Source organism: Nothobranchius furzeri, chromosome 11 (assembly GCF_043380555.1).
Source record: "Nothobranchius furzeri strain GRZ-AD chromosome 11, NfurGRZ-RIMD1, whole genome shotgun sequence".
In the NCBI taxonomy this organism is placed as follows: Eukaryota; Metazoa; Chordata; class Actinopteri; order Cyprinodontiformes; family Nothobranchiidae; genus Nothobranchius; species Nothobranchius furzeri.
This window is the reverse complement of record NC_091751.1, coordinates 310,064-327,500: the sequence shown is the minus strand read 5'-3', so window position 1 is coordinate 327,500 and position 17,437 is coordinate 310,064. Positions and strand designations below refer to the sequence as shown.

Here is a 17,437-nt window from a genome sequence, read left to right as displayed (position 1 = left end):
GTCTTGGCTCCTGTTGGCACTGACAGTGAGCTCGTGTTCGGTTGGGTTGAAGATATCCAGCAGAAGGTGACACTGCCGGGTGCTGTGGACACGGATGTAACATATATAATCAACCTTCTATTGACACGGCAATCACATGCATCAAAGTAAACTTCTATTTTCCCTATCATGTATACACAAACGATTATAAACAATCATTTTCTACTGTACAGGTTGATTGTGCTTCTTGCATCATGAATGGACAACTTTTTCTGCTTTAGGTTTAAGTTTATTCTATAGATAAACGCAGGCATGGACACATCAAGGGCAGGAGATCAAGAGAGAACAAGGAGTGCATCAGTTCTTGTCCTAACTTCAAAGGTGGCTGTGCTTTGAACAGATCAGCAGGCCTATCTGGAGCAGGTCATTTCCACATCATCTCACGTCTGCTTTTCTCATGTAGATCACAAGAGGACCAATATAGGATTCAGACCAAGATTTGGGGTTTTCAAAGAGTTAATGTTAACCTCTAAGTACATGTATCTCTCTTTTTATCCCCTCAGTAATGACAGATGAAAGGAATAGATGTCGAGATACACAGAGAGCGAGAAGATCATCGACTGCAGGTAGTGTACCATTACACAAAAAGGTTTACATGGACAACATGGATAAAGGAACATTTTCATAGCAAATGTGTGGACATTTACAAACCACCTTTAGATTTAGAAATCGCTGCAGCACAGCAACCGTTATCGTGAAAGATACTAATGATATTCTCACACTTAAGCATCTGTAAAATAATATTGTGGTCCATTGTCTTAATTATTCTTGGAGTTCCTCAGGGTTCTGTGCTCAGACCAGTACTATTGACCTTACATACAGTACTGCCTATAATTATTCATATCCCTTGGCAAAAGGTGTCTCCCAGCAGATAAGACGAAGTACCAGAGGCATTATTGTGCCAAAAACCTTTCTCAGCTTTTATTTGCATTTAAGCAAAAAGTGTCATGTCTGCCGTTTTTCACCTGTTGGGTTGACTAAAACAGCTGTTCCCAATTCATCTGAGTTTTAAAGGTGCTCTAGAACAGCTTGGACTATTTGGAATGTTTAAGAACTTTGGATTTTCCCAGAGACTGACAGTTTTTGAGGGGTATGAATAATCTTGGGCATGACACCAAGAAAAACACAATGGTCATAGAAATAACTAGAATCTGACAAAGTAATAATAAATAAAAGTTCTATTAAATTTAAGCAATGAAAGTTAGACTTTGCATTTCAAACTCTTTAACGGAATTATTGTTTAAAAACTTAACTCATGGAAAAGGCTCTTACAATAAAATATATCCACATGCTAAAATGAAAACAATGTAGAGCAATAAAATATTCACCGTGTGAAAAATCTTTCCTCCAGGTTACCGTAACCTTCCCCTTACGAGATATTTACCTCAGGATGCTTAATGATGGATTTAGCTGAGTGATCCAAGTCCCCGAGAAACTGTGGTAGCAATTAAAAGAGCATATCTTCTTTGAGCCGCCGACTCACTCTTTTATAACTGTCATGTTTTCTTTAGCAGACGTGTGTGTGTGTGTGTGTGTGTGTGTGTGTGTGTGTGTGTGTGTGTGTGTGTGTGTGTGTGTGTGTGTGTGTGTGTGTGTGTGTGTGTTTAATAAACTAAGCATTAAGAGGTGGTGATCAATCAGCCCCTAAGTGAAGAAACAGTCTCATTTTTCATTCAATAACAACCTTGGATTAACTAAAGGAACAGACCGAATCACGTCCACAGACAAAGTGGATTTTGCCGTTTAACTGAAGTTTAAAGTGAAAACACCTTCAACAGCTTCAAGAACTCCAGCTGGGACTGCAGCACAGCGACCAGAGATGAGTGAACGGACTCGTCCCACACACTCATGTTAGAAGTACTCTAGCCAGCTATAAAGCACGACGCTGAGATCGAAGCTAAATAAATCATTCTAAACTGCCAACAGCAGTTCACACCATTTGTCTCCGTTACAGTCTGTGGATCTTTACATGTCTACATGGCAAAGAGGAATAAAGAGTAAGATTATCTCTAGCATCTGAAACAGAACACACACTGAAGCTGCCTCTATGTTTATACTGGACTAAATACCCATCAGCCCTTCACTGCATATGCCTTTTATTCATGCACGTATTTCTTTGTTTACCTCAGCACGGAGAAATTAACCGCAAGGGGAAAAAATGCCAACAAAACAGAAAAACCATTTAGCTTTTGTTATTGGATTTTGTTCTCAATATTTAAACTACATTAACGAGTCGCATTTTAATTATCAAAATTTCCATCCATAAAATGCAGTGTGGCATCTAACGGACTTGTTGCAGGCAGAGAAAACGGGATTGAGTGTGTGGGAAACCAAGAGTAGAACTCTCAGAACAGCACCTCGGTCCGTTCTGGGATCAATGCGTGCTGATTGTGGAGTCTGATTCCAGCACAAACACATATCGACATATTTCCAACACACGTGGAGTAATGGCTTTAATCAGCACTGCTGGGGTTAGTGTGTTCCTAATGGGTGGATATTTTTAGCCACAGAAGCCAACGCTCAACTCTTACACCTACATTTGAACAAGCAGTGCGTTTTACAGCTTCATACAAGTGATGAAGGTAAGCTAAATACAAGATAATATGTTAGGTTGGGCTAATGGACCATTTACAGTACACCTCAGTAATTAGAGCTGGGTCACCACATTACTCTGTTCCCTTTGTTTTAGATAAAGAATCATTTCCCAGGTATTTTAGTTCACTTCTTACTTCTTAAGCAGCAACTCGCTGTATCTATGCTGCTGTAATGTGTGGTTGAAACAAACAGCATAAACTAGGAGGAGATGAGTCGTAAGCTTGGATTCTTGCTTTGGCACAAAAGATGGATGCAATCAAGGAGCGAGTGGACCAATCAGCACGGATTGGGATAGATTAATTTACCCTATTAGTGGATTCTGAGAGGTTGAGGACCAACAAAACTTTAAGACAGAGAAGAAATTTTCTGTCTGGCCCCAAAACAATTTCTTATCTGAATCTGGTGCCCTTGAGCCTGTGAGGCTGAAACAAATCCCCCCCCCCCCCCCCCCCCCCCCCCCACACACACACACACACACACACACACACAAACACACCTAGTGGACACTTATATTGTGTAATGTCTGAAGTCTGGTGCATTTCTGTCTGAGGTGCTTTTTGCAGAGCAAAGCTGCCCTCCCTGTGGAGCATAACTCTGAAGTGCCTTTTTTCCTCCACCTGAACCGATCCTCATATAAACCCTCTGATCTCTATTAAGGTAGCGCGACTCGGGTTGCGAATGACCACAGTCACCAATTCTTGTCATGTGTCCATGCCTATGCATGTCTGATCTCAGAATTGTGTGTACTGAAACTCTAATTTCCCTCTGGGATTAATAAAGTATCATTGAATTGAATTGAATTGAATTGAATAAACTACACAGAATAATGCTAATTTGTAATGTTGTAAAAACGTAATAAGGCGTTGTAATGCATCAGTACGGTAGATCAGACATCTGTGCTCCAGGTATTTGTTCATCGCTTCTCTTATTACAGGCAAATTGATGCACCAGCAGAAAATGCTTTTCCACCCTTTTTTGTTATGAAGCATGGACTTGGTGAATACATCCCAAAAGAGCTGGGTTACAGTGACATATACCTTGTAGTTTTGCAAAATGTCCTTAATGGTCATTTAACCTTAAAGGCACACTTGGCAGTTTTTGCTTGCTTTTAGCACCCCCTAGAGTCCGTTTAGTAAAAACCAAAGTGAAACTTGTGTCCTCGCTGTGCGTTCGTCTGTTTAACACCTTAATCTAACAGCTGACATGTCTCCTCAGCCTTCATTAGTGTCTACAGGATGTATTCATCATTAACTTAACCCTTTGGGCCCTAGGCCTTTTTTCTTTGGGCCCTGGCGCCTCCCAACTGGGGGCCTTTGGAGTTTCATGTGCCACGTGTCAGTGATTGTTTGCATTCCCCGAGCACGGCTACAGGTGCAATCAAAACAGTTTACATTGTAAACACAGCAATCTGTGGCATTCATACATGAAGATAAAATAATAGTTGAACTTTATTTTAGAAGAGCAGCCCTGTGTGAAAGTGCTGACAAGATGGAGGTTATGAGTTCAAATTCCATTTAGGTAATTTAGTCAATTGTTTTATTTATTCCAGGGGTCCTCAGTTACATTTGTTCAAGGGTTTTTCCAGCAGACGCCACTGAAGAACAGATGCGCTTCTAAAATAAAGTTCAAATATCATTGAATCTTAATTTATTACAATTTAAAATGGCCCTGTTTCCCATCTAGACTGGTTGATTGTGGGTTTAGTTGTGTTTGGAGAATGTGGACAGTGTTTGGGACCTGAAACTGTAGAGGTCCCCAGTTGGGGGTGTTGGGGTTAAACAGGTACACATCAGCTGTGCTCACAATCTAAAGCATGCAGGAAACGTACTGGCAGCAGACTCCAGCGCCAGGCCAGTTAGCTACAGGTTTCTCAAGTCCGCAGGTGGCAGCTCGCCCGTCTGAATGTGAAAGTCCGGTATTCTGGCCACAGGGGTGGCTTTTCATTAACCATGTAAAGGCTCATTTTAGCACATACTGGCTCTAGAAAATGATTCCACTGGAAGTATGAATGCCGACACCTGGCAACAAAAACGTCTGGAAGAATACATCAGTTGCTTGGTTCACAAATCAACATGTAGTCACATTTCACAGTAAAGCTGTAACATCTATAGAAAGCAGCAGGTCTGGTGATGTTTCTGCCAAATCTCTAATGAATTCAGACTCCTGAACAACCTGTGTGCAGGTAGGAGGTAGTTTTCACATCGGCAGAGATATTCCCGGTGTTCATCATGATAGTTTGAACCAAGACCAAGGGTGTAGACATGCCAGCAGCGCTTGTTGCTTGGAAACCCAAACTGTTCACGCTATTACAGAAACCCTAAAAGCTAATGGTTTCTAATGGTTTCTAATGGTTTATAATGGTTTAGTTGTGGTCTGTGGATCAAGCCCGGGCGTAGCAGCTTTATAAGTTTGTTGGATCGTTATTGTCACATTTCCTTGAGTTGGCGGGATGTCTGACTTGTGCAACTCGTGGAGGTGTCATCTACCTGTTTCAACCTAGAATTCCTGTCATCCCAGATTCAAATGTACATAAAACACTGAAGAAGCCACACGATCCTTGCTGTTCCTAGATCCAACATAAAAGGCAGGGGTAATTGTGCCTTTGCAGCAGCTGCCCCAGACCTCTGAACCACCTTCCTCTCGGTGTCAGAACTCTCCAGAACATTGGTCATTTCAAGAAGCTGGCTTTGGTGACTCCAGTTAAAATTGATAACCTGACCGTTGTTGAGCTGTCCTTGTGTTTCTGTTGAATTTATATTCTTTTGATAACATATTGTCTACTCTTTGCTACTTCTGTTGTTTGCTAGCGCTGCTCCTGTGGTTCTAAAGTGCCACGCCAACGCCACTGACACTGATGTTGACATGAGGTTGAAGATAGTGTGTTACCTGGTAGCAGGAAGGGTGTTGACTCTGGTAAAAAACACAGACGGTTCCACATCAACATGGACCCCCAGCGACAGCTCCCTGTAGTAGCCGTCTACTTTGCCTGCTCCCCCCGAGTACTTGAAGTTCAGTACTGCCTCTAAAGTCTGCAGAAGAGAAAGGAGACTGGAGTTCAGATAGATCAGCGTGCTGTGAAAGTGAACAGCTAAAGTTGTTGTTCAGTCAGCATGACTGGCATCCAGCAATATTCCTTACAGTGTCTACCGCTGCTTAATGGAACAGAAGTACTTCAATACTAAAGAACAACAAATGATCCAGAAAGCACTTGCATGAGTCTCACACCGAGTTAAGAACAAAGAGCTGGGTGGACTTGGTGGGATTTTAATGGCCACGTTCCACAGAAATGGAGGGAAAATGGAAACAGAAGGTTCTCAAAGGCCTGTGAGGAGAAGCTCGGTACGCAGCGTAAGCAGCCAGGTGGACACAGGACGGGGACATGAAAAGTGGCAGTTTATGGTGAGGAGCACCAGCGGAGTCAGGCAGTGCTGCTGCAGCAAGCTAAAAGGATCATCCGAGGTTCAGGCGTTCTTCCTGGCCAGGGTGTCACCTCCCCACGTTCTGCTGATGGCAGCACCTCTCCATTCCACCCGCGTCCTGATTCTATTTGCTCTTCATCCTCTCCCGTGGGAGGTCGATGCCGAGGTAAGAGTCCCTCTGTTGGCTGCAGGTCGGGTCTATTACAACATCATGACAGAAACAGCACAGACTGGGTGGTGTTACTCTAAACCTTAGGTTCTGACACACTCCTACCTCTGACTGCTTCACTTCATTTGATCATTTTTTAATAGATTTTTGTTTTCAAAGTACATTTCTACCCTGCTTTGATGTTTTAGGACCCAGAGAATAAAATCCAGTCCTTCTTGACGACCACGGTCAGTGCAGAGCTCACACATGCTCTCTGTTTTGATGCTTTTTCACATGAACAAATGTCCAAAAAGCTTTGAACACGCTATCCCACCCCACAGCAGTCACTCTAACGCAACAGCAATAACATGAACTACGATCTAAGAAACAAGATGCCACTGTGACCCACAGGCCAACGTCAGTGGCTCTGATATCCATCAGAGGATTAGTGGTTCAACAAACCACATTTAAAAACAATAATGCCACGGACATCTTTTAGCATGATTTCTGTCACTCCCAACGAGACTTCTGCAGCTGTCGACGGATATTTAATCCTGTCCTCGTGAGAAAACGTCTCCAGCTGTCTCAGCTTTAAACGGTGACTCCTCCAGGTAAGGTCAGCTCCCTCCACAGATGTTCAGATCTGAGCTTAAACACAGCCTGCTCTTTAGTACGTAGGCACTTCGGAGTGTTCTTGGCTGCAAGCTGTCAGTCAGTGCCCTGTTGGAGGACCCATGACCTGCAACTGAGACCTGAGGAACACGTTTATAATTTGGACCGAGCCTTCTGAATCTGCTCGGTGTTTCCTCTGTTATATTCCACCAGACAGAAGCGCGTGGAGAGCAAAGTGTCTGCAGACTGCAGTTCCTCCAAGATCTAACGGCACAATCAAAGTTTGTGTTTTCCTCCAGAAAAGAGCACATTTATGACAGCTGGTAATGAACAAAGCGTGTGCACATAAAAGGAACTTGCTCTTTATATTTTCTGCTGCTGTTAGAGACACCGAAGAGAAGCAGCGGAGTCGATCTACTCGGAGCAACAACAGCCGCCTGCTGTACGAGCGAGCGACTGCTGCCGTGCTGACTGAAAGGAGACGTTAAAATGATTGACCAGTCGCTGAGAGAACACGCTGCAGCAATCGGTTTCCTCTGCAGAAGAGCTCTGTTCATGTGTGTGTGGAGAATAATACGGTGCTGCATCAAACAGAGCGTGCTGATTCGTCTGCAGCACATTCAGCGTTACGTTACCTTTAGCTGCCCCTTTGTCTGCTTTCAGTTTGCTTAGCTTGACTTTTTGGTTTGTCTGACATGAGAGCGACCGCTGTCAACAGCACACGTGCAGCTCGTTCTTCTTTAAGCTGACATGAGCGGTGACACATGCAGCTGTGTGAGACTGAGACTGCCAGCGTGGAACTAAAAGCCTGAACACGATCCTCTTGAGGAGTAGAGATCATCTCAGTAACACCGTCTCACACCAGAAGGTGCCCCGACTGCTGCTTCAGAGTGATGTTAAAGCTCTCGACCCCAGCCCCATCTTCCACCTCTGTGCTCTCCGTCCCCTCAGGACCGCGGTTCAATCACACTGGGCTAAAAATAGGTCCTGCTGTAATGAGCTGGAGCTGCTGCGAGTGATCCCAGCTAAACCAAAACAAAACCAGTCCACACTCCTCCACCGATGCAAAGGTGACTAGTGACAAGGTCCAGAGTAAAGCTAGGACCGACGCAAACTCTACACTGGGCAGCAGCAGCTCAGCTGGAGCAGGTTGTCCAGTAATCCAAGGGTTGTAGGCTCGATCCCGGCTCTCAGTACTGACTTTAGCTGTTGTATCCTTGGGCAAGACACCTAACCCTTCCTGGTGGAGGGACTGGTGGAGCCAGTGATGGGCAGCCTGGCTTCCATCAGTGTGTCCAAGAGTGTCTGTTACAGAACGACTTCCTGTGTTTTAGGGGCATTGGGGGGTTGTATCCTAGAAGCACCACATGTAGAACATTTATCACTCACACCACGTGAATATTTGCTGACAAAGCAATGAGCCTCCAAAGAGAAGGTAACACCTATCACCGTGGCAGCGGGCAGCATAGAGGATTGGTGTTTGGGTGCTGATGTTTACTCTACTGCAGTCCATGGAAGGAACTGTGCCCTCACCATCTGCACTACATAAACCCGTAGGCCTTAGGCTCCAGGGTGACTCGCGGTCCTAACTCATGCTCTCACCAACACTAACCTGTAAGTGAAAGTGTTATCTAATCTAATCAACTGTATTTGTGGAGCGCCTTCTACCACCTCAACAGAAGCCAAAGGTCTCAGGTGTTCTCGCTGTCGTGGTTCTACTTCCACGCTGTCGTTCTCTTTAAACACACTAACGGTTTCGTTGGCTGTTCTGTCGCTACGTTTCGCCTGCGGCTGCAGACTTCCTCAGGCTGACGCTGATGGTGGCGTCACTTCCTGCGTAGCGACAGAACAGCTAACAAAACTGTTCCTGTGTTTAAAAGAACGACAGCGTGGAAGTAGAAGCCAAAGGTGCTGAACAGCAAATGCAACAAGGCCGTCACGCAAGATCCGTACTTCTCTCTCTCTCCCTCTCTCTCCCTCTCCCTCTCTCTCTCTCTCTCTCTCTCTCTCTCTCTCTCCCTCTCTCTCTCTCTCTCTCTCTCTCTCTCTCTCTGTCTCTCTCTCTCTCTCTCTCTCTCTCTCTCTCTCTCTGTCTCTCTCTCTCTGTCTCTCTCTCTGTCTCTCTCTCTGTCTCTCTCTCTCTCTCTCTCTGTCTCTCTCCCTCTCTCTCCCTCTCTCTCTCTCTCTCTCTCTCTCTCTCTCTCTCTCTCTCTGTCTCTCTCTCTCTCTCTCTCTCTCTCTCTCTCTGTCTCTCTCTCTCTGTCTCTCTCCCTCTCTCTCCCTCTCTCTCTCTCTCTCTCTCTCTCTCTCTCTGTCTCTCTCTCTCTGTCTCTCTCCCTCTCTCTCCCTCTCTCTCTCTCTCTCTCTCTCTCGCTCTCCCGCTCTCTATACACACACACACACACACACACACACACACACACACACACACACACACACACACACACACACACACCAAAAGAACTAATACTACAAAGCACAAGGAAAAAGGGAAAATGTCTTTTAAAGTATATATATACTTACATCCACAGCTAATAACAAATAAATGGCATCACATGGAGTACTAGTACTGTATTAATCATACTACCTGTAGATGAAACACTTAACACCTTTGCAGTTAACCTGCTACGTCTTCTCAGACAAAATACAGAGTACACTGGCTGTGACCTTGAATGCCAGTCGACCACATTCATCCATACAAATGACTTGTTCCACAATAGATGCACGTGTATTATCCTTCAAGAATTGTAAAAAAATAAAACAACGGCACAGAGATAAAGATCCTGACACATTTGCTGAGCCGCTACACAACTCCTCATGAGAATAAAGGATAAAGCCTCACAGTAACGGCGGGGTGGGGATGAGCCAATCCCAAAGTTAAACAATCCTGTGAGATTAAACTACTCTTCAGTAGTAACAAGGCAGTGTTTGGCGATTCCTGTTCTAAGAGGTGTATCCACTTCAATACACCTGATTTGAGTTTATTGCTGACCTGTTGAGATGATGGGGAGATAATTAAATCATTTCCAATAGGCTGGTTTGAGCAGGATAACATCAACAGCTGCAGGAAAGTGAGTCCTGAGAACAGGATGTTTAAAAAAGAAAAAGAAAAAAACACTGCTTCAAATGAAGCTCTTGATTTACCGGTCGCACTACGTTTCAACCCTCACCTGTGCTCACAAGCTCTGGGTGGTGATGAAAGAATGAGAATGTGGATACAAGCGGCCAAAATGAATTTTCTGGGCTCTGCCTTAGAGATTGGATGAGAAGCTCGGTCACCCGGGTGGGGCTCGGAGTAGATCTGCTGCTCCTCCACATTGAGAGGAGCCAGTTGAGGTGGCTCAGACATTCAGTACAATTCAAATTCAAAAATACTTTATTAATCCCAGAGGGAAATTGATAAGTGCCTCCCTGGTGTGGTTTTCCTGGTACGTCCAACTGGACGGAACCTAAAGAAAGATCCAGGACACACTGGAGAGACTAAGAAGAAGAAGAAGAAATCATTTCTATAGCGCCTCTCAATATAAAAATCACAAGGCGCTTCACAAAAACAAAAAATGTAAAACTGTAAAAAATAATTTAGAAAATGGTTAAAAAATATATTTAAAATGAGCAAAAATAGACAATTGTGATTAAAAAAAATGTTAAGAAAGAGAGAAAAGAGAAAATCAGTGGATCCTGAGGAAGGTGGAATAGGTGGGGAGAGCAGAATAAAGAGAGAGAGGTGGTGGAGGACCTAAACTTGGAGACGGCCACAGAAAAGGAGCACTCAGAGAGATAAGAGGAGAACCACTCCAGAGCAGATCCTGATAGGCCTACCCAGTCTCTCAGCCTCTCCAGTAGCAGGTGATGGTCAACAGTGTCAAAGGCTGCAGTCAGGTCCAGCAGGACCAGAACAGAACAGTCCCCTGCATCACTGTGAGTCAGAAGGTCATTAGAGACCCTAAGAAGAGCTGTTTCAGTAGAATGAGCTCTACGAAAACCTGACTGGAAGCTATCATAGATGTTATGTTCATCAAGAGCAGCTGTGAGTTGTTTAGCCACAACCTTTTCCAAGATCTTGGAGATGAACGGAAGTTTAGAGATGGGTTTGAAGCTGCTATGGAGAGAGGGGTCGAGACTCGGTTTTTTAAGAAGCGGGTGGATTACAGCGTTCTTAAAGTAAGCAGGGACCTGACCAGAGACCAGAGAAGCATTAATTATAGAGAGCACGCTGGGACCGATGGACTGAAAAGCACTTTTAAACAAAGATGAGGGTAAGATGTGGAGGGGGCATGCAGAGGTCTTCATAGAGTTAACTAGTTTGGTTAACTCAGGCAAAGAAACAGGAGCAAAGCTATCTAGGATGATGGGCCTGGTTGGAGTCGGGAGAGGCGGCGATAAGGCTGAAGGAGAGATGCTAGTGTCGCGTGCCCGTCCCATTTACCGGTTCCTTTAAAACCCAGTTCCGTTAGAACTTATGAGACGGTGCATCCATCAGGGTTCGGGGGTGTATCGACGAGTATAATCGTACCAGACCCGGGTTTGGACTATCTAATTAGAATCTTGTCTTTTATTTTAAAGGTGAAATGACTTGCACGAATAGCCAGCCCCAGAGTGCTACACTTCTTTTAAACTCGTTACCTTTTGGTTAAGATACTAGAGAGAAGTCTGGAGGCAAGCCAAGCCTCTCAGCAATTGTTTGGGCTACCCGGAATTAATTGCGCCCCTAACAGCTTATGTGGGAGGTTGGTAACTATAAAATGATTTATGCTAGTTGATCAGGCTAACATAAGTTTATCAATTTATTTATTAATCCAACCTTCCAGCTGATTAGAGACTTTTTCAACCTGCAATCAGAGCCAAAATAACCTCGAATATTTTGCTTTTATCACCCTTAAGACAACTCGTTACTCGCAAGGGGAGAGAAGTTAAAACTTCCCTTATCTTAAGGTTTCTTTATATTATTCTGTTATAAACTGTAAAGTAAGTCCTGATAATTCAGAGACCGATCTTCGACATGCTTACCTCTGTGCAATTATGGTCAGGGCTCCAAACGTGAAGCTTTAGAGAAAACCTGAAAGAATCAGGATTATGTTTCTTTTTCAAAAAAGGTTTATTACAAAATCAAAATACAAAAATGGGTAAAGTAAAAAACAACTACTATCCCCCACGGAGGAATTAGTTCAAAATGATTAAATAAGAGTCAGTTTACACCAGCTCTCGTCTTCTCAGAATCTCCCCAAGAACGAAGCCTGAAGCCCTCTCTCGAAGAACCTGCCCTGCTCGATCTGAGCTGCATCCTTTTATATCATTTCTGAGACTGCTCTAAACAATGCAAGAGTCACAAGTCATTCTCTCCTGACAGTTTAGGTCAAGGGGTCATCTACCAGATACACTTTTTTAGCTCTACATAAGACATTTAGTATCATTTCACTACATGCAGTATTCACATGAGGGCACAAAAGTTACATTCTGCACTCCTGTAATGAGAGCACAGGTCATAAATCTTCATATTGGTAGCAAATTGTAGATCTTCTTCCAGCATTCCTGAGAGCTCCTGGGTCCAGCTGGGCTTCTCCTCACTCCATGCCAGTCCTTCTTTTCCCGCCAGAGGTGGAGTTAGGGGCGGGCCCAGGGGTGTGTCCATGGGTGGATCTAGAGAAGACAGCTTGTCTTTTGACCCTTTGCCTAGTTCTGTCCTCACCAGCAAGTCCTGAACTCCTGTCCTCTTGACCCTTGTGTGACCCTTGTCTCTGACCACTGTTTCTAAGCCTTGACTGGTTGCTCGGGCTTGCAACATCCCCCATGAGGACGTACTGAGGCAAAGGACCATAAAAAGATAGAGCAGCAATGCAAGCTTTCATAAATCTAGCATTCATCTCACTCAGGAACGGCTGAACACTCAGACACCTAACTGTGGCCTCCACATCAACCCTCATTCTCATCATAATGCCATCATCAGCTACGGGTAAGCACAAGGTCCCTTTGCGGGTTGTTACATAACCTTTAAACTGCTTTCTCCCATCTGTGGGATCTTCACCCAGAAAGAATAAAGATAAATCCATCACTGGAGCCTCTCCACGCGGAAGCGATCCCATCATTTGCGGTGGGAAGCTGGCGCTGAAAACCAAAACATGATTTTTCGTATCTAACAAAGGTGCGGTTCCAAAAGAGTTACAGACTTCTGGGCCGAACCATCCAGTCTTTACAGACAAAATATTCATAAACTGAAAGCAATCTATAATCTTGCCTTGACAAACAAAGTAACACCCCTTCTGGGATTTAATCCTCCATCTCATTTCTCTCCCAGGTGCAATTCGGACAGGGGAAGGAATGCCTGCTGGCTCACTACTTAGACAGACCGTAGGGATTTCACGTATCACATCAGGACACGGGACGCATGTCGAAGCTGCCGTCATTACTGATACAACCTCTTCAGCCACGTCAGATGAGGGCGCCGTTGTCAGCTCCTCGTCGTGGGCCTGCTCAAGCAGGGCATCTACTCCCGGGGAGGACAACATTAGTATGTCGTCTTCCTGATCAGTCTCCCGCTTGAATCCCTTTTCCATTTGGTCTGGATGTACTGAATAAACCTGCAAGACACGCAGCGTTTATTCATCGTAGCATGTTCACACTGGAGCCCGATTGTCTTAGTCTGAGGCAATCCATCCCTCCCGCGATTCACGGTGCACAAATAGTATGCGCCATTCAGAGAGAAAACAGTTGATGGACCTGCGGAGGGGATTAATCCCTCTATGAAATTCTGCCGAATCGAGTCCATCTGGAAGGAACATAAAATATGTTCCACATGAGATATATAACTCATTCCATGAAGCAATAAGTAACTGCATTACTGCATAAACACTTCTTAATTATAGGAGAAAATAGATCATCAGAAGCTGCAGGAAGAACCACACTACAATTCCTATCTGCAGGCATAGTTTTACAACAATAATCCTCACAACAAGTGTACACCAGTTATGAAATGTCTACAACATCCTAAAGACAAACTGGATAAAATAGTTACAAAATCCTAACATACCTCCAGATTCAGAGCGTCAATCAGCTCAGATTCAGGATGAGTTTGATGAGCCATTGGTTCACTTCAAGTTACAGACTGACAGTTAAGGAGCAAGTGACACGCGGTGCAGAGAGGCCTGCACTTAAACAGGAGCAACAAGAAGGGGGGCTAATACTCCCTCTACCTTGACACCTCTCTTCCCATCTTATCTGGATCTACCAGGTCCTTTCTCCTTTCTCCTAACAGCTTTCTTCCTGTCAACTGCCATTTGTTGTTTTTACAGGCCAAAATCATACCGATTATTAAAATAATCACCCCACACATTAATCCGAGAGCGCAGAGGGGCCAGAACAGAGCGTCCCAGACAGGCCTAATGATGTGCTCTCTCACTCCTTTTACCAACATGCCCATTGAATCAGAAGTTCCTTGAATTACATTGTTAGAAACCTGCACTACACTGTCACTCATAATTTCATTCACACCACGTACTATCAGACTCACATGACGTAATGTGCCATTTATGCCATATGCAAAATAATCAAACCAGTCAGCTTTTTGCTGATCTAACGATCTTCGAAATGGTGAGCAAAAACCACTTCTCAGATCCCAATTTGGGAAATTTCTGAAGTTAGGAAACTCTTTGGGTGCATCAGGGTCAATTGTGAATCTTTCAGGTTGAGGATTTTTCCCTATTCTCGGTTCATTAAAACACACATGATGGTCTATGCCTAACCCGTTAAGGTAATTGAAATTGACCAGACTAAACGCTCCCCATTTCGTCGTTCCTGGCGCTGTAAATCCAGGTGGCACTAAGTCTCCAACTTTATCATTCATAATCATTATACGATCTAAAAGACCATTTCCTGTTTTTGTATCATTTACTTCCCAAGTATTTGTTTTATCAATAGAAAACCAATTTGTTTTAACTCGAAGTTGACCATGTTCCATCACAAGAGTTTTAGTTCCCACTAATTTTCTTTCAAAGGTTTCTGCTTCAATCCTTGTGTCCTGGGGGTAATAATCATATTTTTGCTTATTATATCCCTCTCCATACCAGTATGTCATAGTATATGTCTCGTACATTCCTTTTCTATAATATCTATAATCTTCTGGAATATCTCTTTGCATATAACCACGTAAGACTTTATAGCATAATTCTCCAGTTCCCAAAGTAGCTATGTTTAGATAAGGAGGCCTAGGTTTAAAAAACTCTCGATCTCCCAATGTGTCTGGACGCAGACCTCCAACTGTTAATCCATATAGTTGTGAATACCAAAAAATACACATCCTTCTAGTTAACCCTTTAGTATTATTACAGACTTCCACCTGACATCCTTCAAGCATTAAGGTGTAATTTCTAGCCCATGTGGGACTGTGATAAAAATCTTTCTTATGGGTTGGTCTAATCATTTCATTTACTGCTTCGAAGATGGAGTCTGCCTCAATTATACTATCAGGAGTAGCTGTACCTTTTTGATAATATGCTCCTGCGATCCTTATTCTAAGTGGCTCGCCTCCTTGCCATACAGCGCTATTATTCGCTTTCCTGGTTAAACAGAGTCTAGTTTCCTCATTCCATGCATGGAATCCTGTATCTAAGTTAGTGGGATCAGATTGATCCTTTTTCATCCATTGCACTACTTTTGGGTGTTTAAAATTAGGAACCTCATAAACCCATTCTGTATAAAGAGTGTGTCGTATTGGATGCAGTTCCCATCCTTGAGGCTGAAGGCCTACCTCATTATGGAGGCAGAAAAATGTCCAGTTAAAATATGTACTATTAGTGGGAAGTATATAATTCTGATATCCTGTGTAGTTTGCATATTCACTATGACCTTTACGTAAGAGTCGAGCTAAGTCTGAAGTAGATCTCTTACCCCGCATACCGGGCTCTAGAAAGAGAGGAACGGTCTCTTCACCTTCCTCTGCCTCAGCCAGGGGATCAGACATTGCAGGGGGTACTTTTGATAACCATTTAATCACATTATCTTTTACTTTCTGCCACATGTGACTCTCTCCTATCATGGACAAGGAATCATATTTCAGTGTTGTATTAGGAGGGGGGGTCGGGCAAACATCTCTTCGTTCCCTCCCTCTTGATAATCTTTGATACCAATGCGTAATATTTCCTGTTTGCCAGGAACTTAAACTACTGTCTTTGGTCTGAAAACACCCAAATTCGATTCTACGAGGCCACCATCTTTCTATCTTTATCACTTTGAAAGTGGTAAAGTTGTGTCCCCATTCTAAATTATTTCTAAGGCAATATTTGTAAACCCACAACTCTACTTCACCTGAAGTTTGATTTAAGATTTTCTTTTTCCTCAATATTATCTGACAAGATCGATCAAGCTCTGTGGATCCTGTCTGATCCATTAAGACTGCCATATACTCCGCCCATGGGCCGGTCTCACCACACTCCGTGTCATTCTTCTCCTCCTGCTCTGCTGCAGAAAATGATGTCACGGAGGGTGTAGCCATGATTCGGTCAAATCCATTTTCTCCACAGGGCAAGCGCAGGCAGCCAGTTTTGTTCCCTGTTACACTACAAATCTTGAATCCAATCTGTGTTGCTATCATGCAGGTGGTTATATTCTCAGTAAAATCTTCTTTGGGCCATAACAGCTTAATTTTGGATACATTCCAATTCCCTATTAATTGTTGCGGTCCTCCGTGAGTTATGTTATATGTCACCGAGGACACATGATACGTTCGGAGATATACATGTACCCCATATGCAATCGCTATACTTAATCCTATGAGGCTAAATTCGAAAAGGATAAAAAAGGCCCATTTAATCCATTTTATTATCCAATCCTTTCCTTTCGGAATATTTACATTTCTCTTTTTAACTTTGGGGTCAACTCCCGCCGGAGTTGCATACCTGACCACTTTTCGTTTTCTGCTGCTTTCCCTCTTATGCTTCTGCGTAGATAACATCTGTAAGACAGAAGCATAAAAATCAGCAGGAAATGAAAGCGCTCTGCTCTAGTTAGGTAGAGTCAGATTGGGGACCAGCCTTCTACGAGACATTCTAGTGTGAGCAGTCCCATAAATCTTAGGCCAATATGCCTCTCCTCTCCGGGTGGTCACTATGTTAACAGCCGAGCTGCAAACGCGACCCGACAGGTCTATTACCTCTATCAAAGTTAACTGATAAGGCATGAACTTACGCTCCGCCCCTGGTCCAAGACTCTTCAGCTCAACCAGGTATGATGTAACACGCTTACGCATCCCTGGGGGCTCCTGAACAGACAATCCTGTATGCCAGTCCAGAGTCCCTGACAGATAAGTTCCCCATCTGTCGTCTTTATACTCTTGAGTTACCCCAATCTGTGTACCTGTTTCCCATGCATCAGCCAGCGTACCAAATTGTTGTCCTAATATCAAGCTCTTAATAGACTCAAATTTGGACCGAGCCTGAAGCTCTTCCAGTCCTTTTTCTCTGGTCTTGAGCTTGAACACAAATGGATAAGCTTCCACCCATAAATCTCTAACCGGCTTCACCAGGCTAGGATTCCTGAGCAGCTCTCCTACAAAAAACATACTTGGCTGGCTTGTCGGTAAGCAGGTAGTCAAAACACCATTCTTCGTGAAACAGCACCCATCTTTGATTTCACC

General features: G+C 43.8%; 1 protein-coding gene across 6 annotated transcripts in view; it reads right to left on the bottom strand.

The window, feature by feature from the left end:
• Positions 1–17,437, bottom strand: part of trappc9 (trafficking protein particle complex subunit 9) — a 297,274-nt gene that overhangs the window by 95,469 nt on the left and 184,368 nt on the right. For 4 of the 6 annotated variants that reach the window (XM_070556145.1, XM_070556147.1, XM_070556146.1 and 1 more), the window contains 2 exons: positions 5,521–5,663; positions 1–82 (listed from right to left, as the gene is read on the bottom strand). The exon at positions 1–82 is cut by the window's left edge and continues 29 nt beyond it. In XM_070556145.1, coding sequence (XP_070412246.1) covers positions 1–82; positions 5,521–5,663 — 225 coding nt within the window. Of the gene's footprint in view, positions 83–5,520; positions 5,664–12,954; positions 16,757–17,437 lie in introns of those variants that run through there. The other 2 variants (XM_070556143.1, XM_070556144.1) reach the window with 1 other exon arrangement.